At 41.1% G+C, this 5694-nt stretch overlaps 1 protein-coding gene across 1 annotated transcript in view; it reads right to left on the bottom strand.

Moving 5' to 3' along the window:
- The window catches only part of LOC107097748 (ras-associated and pleckstrin homology domains-containing protein 1-like), a 122771-nt gene that overhangs the window by 8917 nt on the left and 108160 nt on the right, over positions 1-5694 (bottom strand). The window contains exons 12-18 of the mRNA XM_015395028.1: positions 2406-2527; positions 2264-2329; positions 2049-2192; positions 1860-1970; positions 1659-1757; positions 680-800; positions 441-571 (exon numbers count right to left, since the gene is read on the bottom strand). Coding sequence (XP_015250514.1) covers positions 441-571; positions 680-800; positions 1659-1757; positions 1860-1970; positions 2049-2192; positions 2264-2329; positions 2406-2527 — 794 coding nt within the window. The remainder of the gene's footprint in view (positions 1-440; positions 572-679; positions 801-1658; positions 1758-1859; positions 1971-2048; positions 2193-2263; positions 2330-2405; positions 2528-5694) is intronic.

Here is a 5694-nt window from a genome sequence, read left to right as displayed (position 1 = left end):
TATTTTATCAGTATAAAGCAGGTTTTTTATGTCTAAATAAACTCAAAATGTGATTATGCACCTTTTACAAGTATAAATATAAGGCAAGGCACGATAAAGGAAAGCCAAACTAATAAGGGAGCCAAACACAGACCATCTCATCTATTTATACTTAATTATTTATCAGAAATGTTATTTTAAGTAATAAATGTTTTTCATCCATGTTTACTGCTCTAATCTGTCTTCACTCCAAACAAACGGCAAACAGACAGGCTGTTAAAGATTTCACATGCTTGTTACATCACTTCCTGTCTAACCTCCGCTGCCTCCTCCTCCTCCCCCCACACAGAGAGGGACCACCATTCGTCCTTTCATCTTTAAACGCTGCTAGGAAAGCAGAGAGGAATTGTGGGAAAGGGAGAAATATCTGTGAGGGATTGCTTGTGTTTGCGTGTTCAGACCTCTCCCTGCGTTCCTCTCCTCCAGGCGTCGGAGAAGATGGAGCTGACCACACTCTGGGAGCGGGTGTGTCCTGACGAAGCCAGCTCCGAGACGCCGCTGTCTGATTGGCTGGAGTGGTTGGACTGGGACTCTGCAAGGTTCAGGAGAGGTTTTTAGGCAGCAGCAGTTTCATACGGATCACCGGCTAATCGTGGTTTATTGTGATTGGAAGGATCTGAAAAGAGGGGGAAGGACAGACCTGGAAGGCTGGAAGAGCTGGATCCAGACTTGATGGAGGAAGAGGAGAGGGAGGACCAATCATAGGCTGCCTCGGTTCTCCTCATGGCTTCCTGGAAGTTGATGTACAGCTGCTTCCCGTACTGACAACACAGAAAAGGTCACAGTGATGAAAAGCACGATAAATCTGACCGGGATTTGTTATAATTTTTAATGTGACGTTTATAGCGAGAAGAAAAGTTCTGATTAAGTGAAACGGGCCTCTTAAAAAAACAGACAGAGTTCTTGTTTTATTTAGCTTTAGGATTTAAAATGAATCTGTTGCTAGGCAGCAGATGGACGGCCGTCCAGCTGGTCGTCAGGCCCAGCCTGTAAAATAACTCGCAGTATTTATCTTTTAACAAAAGCATTCATGTTTATTACTACAATAGAAGTATAAATCATACTGTTTAAAAATACTTTTTTAAAATCTAGAGGATCAACTTCAGCTTTTTACTCCAGTAAAAGTGTAAAAGCACCATTTTTAAAACTACTTAAAGTATAAAAGTAAAAATAATGCAGGGAAAATGTTAGGGACAGAAATTTTACTGCTCTACCCTATTAAAGAAACATTTTTCTATAATTTTGGATGATAACTTCCTTAGATTTCATTTTCTTGGTTTTATAACTAATGGTACAGTGTGACATTTAACTTTGCATCATCTTGAAAAACTATTTATTTTAATATATGATGAACAACAAGTTGGCGCAGCACCGAGTCCAACCACAAAATAATTTTATTCTCTAGATGAAACCAATTGTTTTGATATTTTGAGCTGAAATGAAATAAAACAAATGAGTCAATGTTGAAAATCGAAGTAAAAAGTTCTCCAAAAAAATAATTACTCCAGCATAGATGTCCAAGATTTCTAGTTAAGGTAAAGTAACAAAGTATTTTACTTTGTTCCTGGACACCTCTGTCTTTAAACTGATCGGCCGCGGTTCCTCAGACCGGACGGTACCTTTGCGATGCGGATACTGTTGATCCATTGCTGGAGGGTTCTGATGTCATCGCAGCACAGGTACTTTATATACTGAGACTTCTTCTGGATCTGTGGGTGCTAAACACACAGTGTTACGAATCAATGACCACTTTATTAACTTGCACCCATTGGTGTAATAGCAGCATCTGGACACTAGGTGGCAGCAGAAGACAGTTTTACCTTTAGCACCATGCAGTAGTCTGTAGGAGCCTTGTACTTGCTCTTGTAGTCATGACCAAGATAAACGTTGACGTGATCCAGCTGGAGGAAACAAACCAGGTCCCTGGAAGTCTGGAAAAAATGAAATTAAAATAATAATCCAGGGAGGAGATGGTTTACACTCGCCTCCCTTTGTCCACCATCACCCACCTTGGCCTTGCCCTTTGGGACGTAGTAGATCCCAGATGCCCTGAGCAGGAAGTAGCGTTTCTTCCATGACTTTTTTCCGTCCTCCTTCAGCCACAACACTCCCTCCATCTCAGGGACGGACACCGAACTGCCTCCAAAACACTCCTGAAGCGCAAACGGATTGATTTCACCTTGTTTCCACCTGTTTCTGGGTCAAAATGGCAGCACTGACTCACCTCTAACAGAGCTTCTTTGTTTCTTTCTGCCATCTCACACGTCTCCTTCCGCCCCAGTAAGTAGTTCTGCAGCAGGTGGGGCAGCAGGTGAGAAACCAGGAGCAGATCTTTGGTGTAGATGAACTGTGAGCGTGTCGCTTACCTGCGGGTTTTTGAACAGGGCGTACTTCTCGATGCGCTCGGTGAACATGAGGCGGTTCTGGCTGTCTCTGGTCCAGTTCAGCAGGTTCTCCACCAGGTTCTCATGATCCTCGAAGATCCGTTCTGCAGTCAGGGAGACATGTTTGACTGATGAGATCAAGAATGGATGCCTAAAAACCTCAGATCCTTTCATAGCATCAGGCTAAGTTTTCCACCACTTAGTGGGCTTTTTCATCAAAGGGCAACAAAATAGGAACTTTGTCTCTTTAAAGCAAACTGACTCCACCAATAAATAAGCATAAAATCAGTCAGTGATGGCGGGAAGACCATTTCATTTATTATAAACTTAAGGTCAAGCTCTGGCCTTTATCTCATGTATTACTCTGTGCTTCTGGTCGCTATCTTTGCAAACTCTGGTTGACATAGTTACAGGTTGTGGGGGTGTGGCTTTTGGGAGGGCGGGGCGTGGAAAGCCGAAACAGCTTGTCCAGAAGACGTCTAAATGAGGAGGTTTCTGGTTCCTGTTTGCTGAATCTAAGATGAATTTTCCTGCGTAAAAGGCAACGAACATTCAGTGGACGTGTTATTAGTTGTTTTAAAATGTAGCATAATATTAGCCTCATGAGACCATCCTGATCTCGCGAGCTTTCAAGGTTTCACTCGCAGATCAGTCTGGCTACTTTCCGTTAAAGAAAATTTGGAGCCGTTCACCAAACGAACGTCCAATCAGCGTTGGCTTTGAGGCAGGTTGAGGTGTGACGCAAAGAGAAGCGCGACAGTTCAGTCTAAAGAACATGGCGGCTTCAGCCGATGAAACTAGCGTTAGCATGGCTATCGAGCAAGTTTTATCGGAATTACAGAGTATTTCTTCACTGAAAGAAGAGTAAAACACTGATGGGAGGCTTTTCTCAGAGGAAAAGATGTTTTTGCTCTTCTCCCGACTGGTTTCGGCAAGAGTTTGATCTATCAATTGGCTCCTCTTCGTCGTCGCTCTGTTAGTACGTCATATGCTTCGTTGATCTGATTGGTTTATTTGGCCCGTCTATCACCAACATAGGCCAATCAGCTAACCAGTATTTTCGCTCCTTCCCAAAATTACCTCTACGGAAGGTTTCCAGATGGATATGCGGAGCAAATCCATCTGGCGGAGTCAGGTTAGCATAATATGAGACCTTTAACAAAAACACATTAGTTGATTACATGTATCGTGCTTAGGGCTGCAACTAACGATTATTTGGCAAATCGATTAATCTTTTTTACGAAATTAAATCAGGTGAAAATTTTCCACGTTGAGGAGGTCTGGATAGAGCATACTGACAGACGAAAACTTGTTTATCTTAAATTTGAAATATATATATTTTTATGTTGGTGTAATTACTGGTCTAAGTGGGTCGCTCTGTCAGCTAAAGGCATATTTTACAATCTTTAAACTCCAGGTAACGAATAATCGATTACCAAATTAGTTGATGATTATTTCAATAATCTTCTAATCCTGATTAATCCGATTTATTGCTTTAGCCATAATCCTCTGTGACACATGCAAACTTCTTCACCTTTATATGTTTTGGAATTTACAATGAAGAGCTACATTTGTTTTTTGTAGATCTGTTAAAAGGTTGCAGGCCAGATTTGATCCACGCTGTTCGTCATTCAGCTTAGCAGGCACTCGGTCAGTATCATCAGCATACATGCAGAAACAATGTTCATCAATATAACAGCTCCTTACAGAAACCTCATAGTGCTGACAGCTGACTCCATCATGTCCTGCTGTATGACAACAGGAGTCCCACATTTAAACATTTGCTTCAAATAAAGTCATTTAAATCAAGTTTTAGGCACTAAACCAAAAAAAGCGACCTTTTAATAAGATAACAAAAGGCAATAAAAAAAGGGTCTGAACCATTTTCTCCATAGGTCATAGTGAAACATGATGGTTTGTGTGGGTGGGCACTAGAGCATCAACTAATGATTATTTTGGTAATCGATTAATCTGTTGATTCAAAAAAGTTAACAAGCAATCCACTGGACTTTGTTTCCATTCAGGAAACTTTTTCAATTCAAAATGTCAGAAATAGCGTTGAGTTTGAAGCTTTATAGAGTGGAACAAAAACTGTCCTTCTATACCTTATGGACAAAGGACTTTCTTTGAGGACCAGAACGTTAGCGATAGAGTTGATTCCTGAAACGGACTTAAAAACCTTTGAATGAAGTTGACCAAACAAATCTGAAAGGGTAGAAATTGACCCATATTCCCAATTTTCTTTAACACGGAAAACAGTAAAGATTCAAACATTTAATCTGAACATTGATCGTTAAAAAGAAGAGAATTGCTGCTGTTAACTCCAGCTGAAGATCCCAGTTTAAGGCTGTGGTCCTAAACACCTGCTGCTGGTGCGTCTGCCTTTGTTCTGTAGCTCAGATAGCACTAATTCCCCTGATTACGTCAGAGTGGGTTTAAACCCTGCTAAGGCTGAACTGGCCTGCAGCCCAGTTTTTAAAAACCCCTGCAGAGAAAGGAGAAGGAGGAAGGGGTTTGCTCTGACTGCTCTCCCTCCTGGACTGATGTTGTTTAGCAGGAGGCTACAGGATGTAGGTTAGATCACATGCATGGCTGCCTCAGACCTATAGCATCACTATGTGTGTTAAGCCTGTAGCGAACACCCAGCCCTTTAGCAAAGCGCATCTCTGGCAGAATGACTGAGTCACTGCAGGACCGTCTAACTATGGAGTGACTGGACTGTTTGATGCACAGTTTACCTCAGCAGCATGGAGGCGGTGATGTTGTCTTACCTTTAAACAAGTCAAGTCTGAAGATTTTTTTTTCATGATGCAGCCATATTTTACAGAGCGTATGTTTGTTAATGAATGAAAGGAATAAAATCTGTAAACAGTTCTGTATCGGGACGCGCTGCTTTGCTTCACCTTCCTTCACTGCCAAAAATTGAAATCTTAATAAGTAATTTTTTCTTAAAATGAGTGCATTTTCTTTTTTTCAGGAAGAGAGGGGGACACTGCTAATGGAACAAGACAATTTTGCATTTGAAGTACTTATTTCAAGTGCAGATTATCTAATTATCTGATTTTAACAGTTACAAATAGCCATTCATTGGTAAATCATCTTTTTTACCTGCTCAAATTGAGGGTAAATACATTTAATTAAATGTATTTACTTCACTTCTTTCTAGATCGTTTTTGCAGTGTTTGAATGTTTCTTTTCTATGTCGACTCATTTGGTGGTCCAAGTTTCATGATCATTACAAGGGGTGAGTACTGGCATGGGTGCTGCGAAG

This window comes from Cyprinodon variegatus, unplaced genomic scaffold (assembly GCF_000732505.1).
Source record: "Cyprinodon variegatus isolate N-32 unplaced genomic scaffold, C_variegatus-1.0 Scaffold720, whole genome shotgun sequence".
NCBI lineage: Eukaryota > Metazoa > Chordata > Actinopteri > Cyprinodontiformes > Cyprinodontidae > Cyprinodon > Cyprinodon variegatus.
Note: the sequence above shows the minus strand (reverse complement) of the source record. Positions and strands in the feature narration are given on the sequence as shown.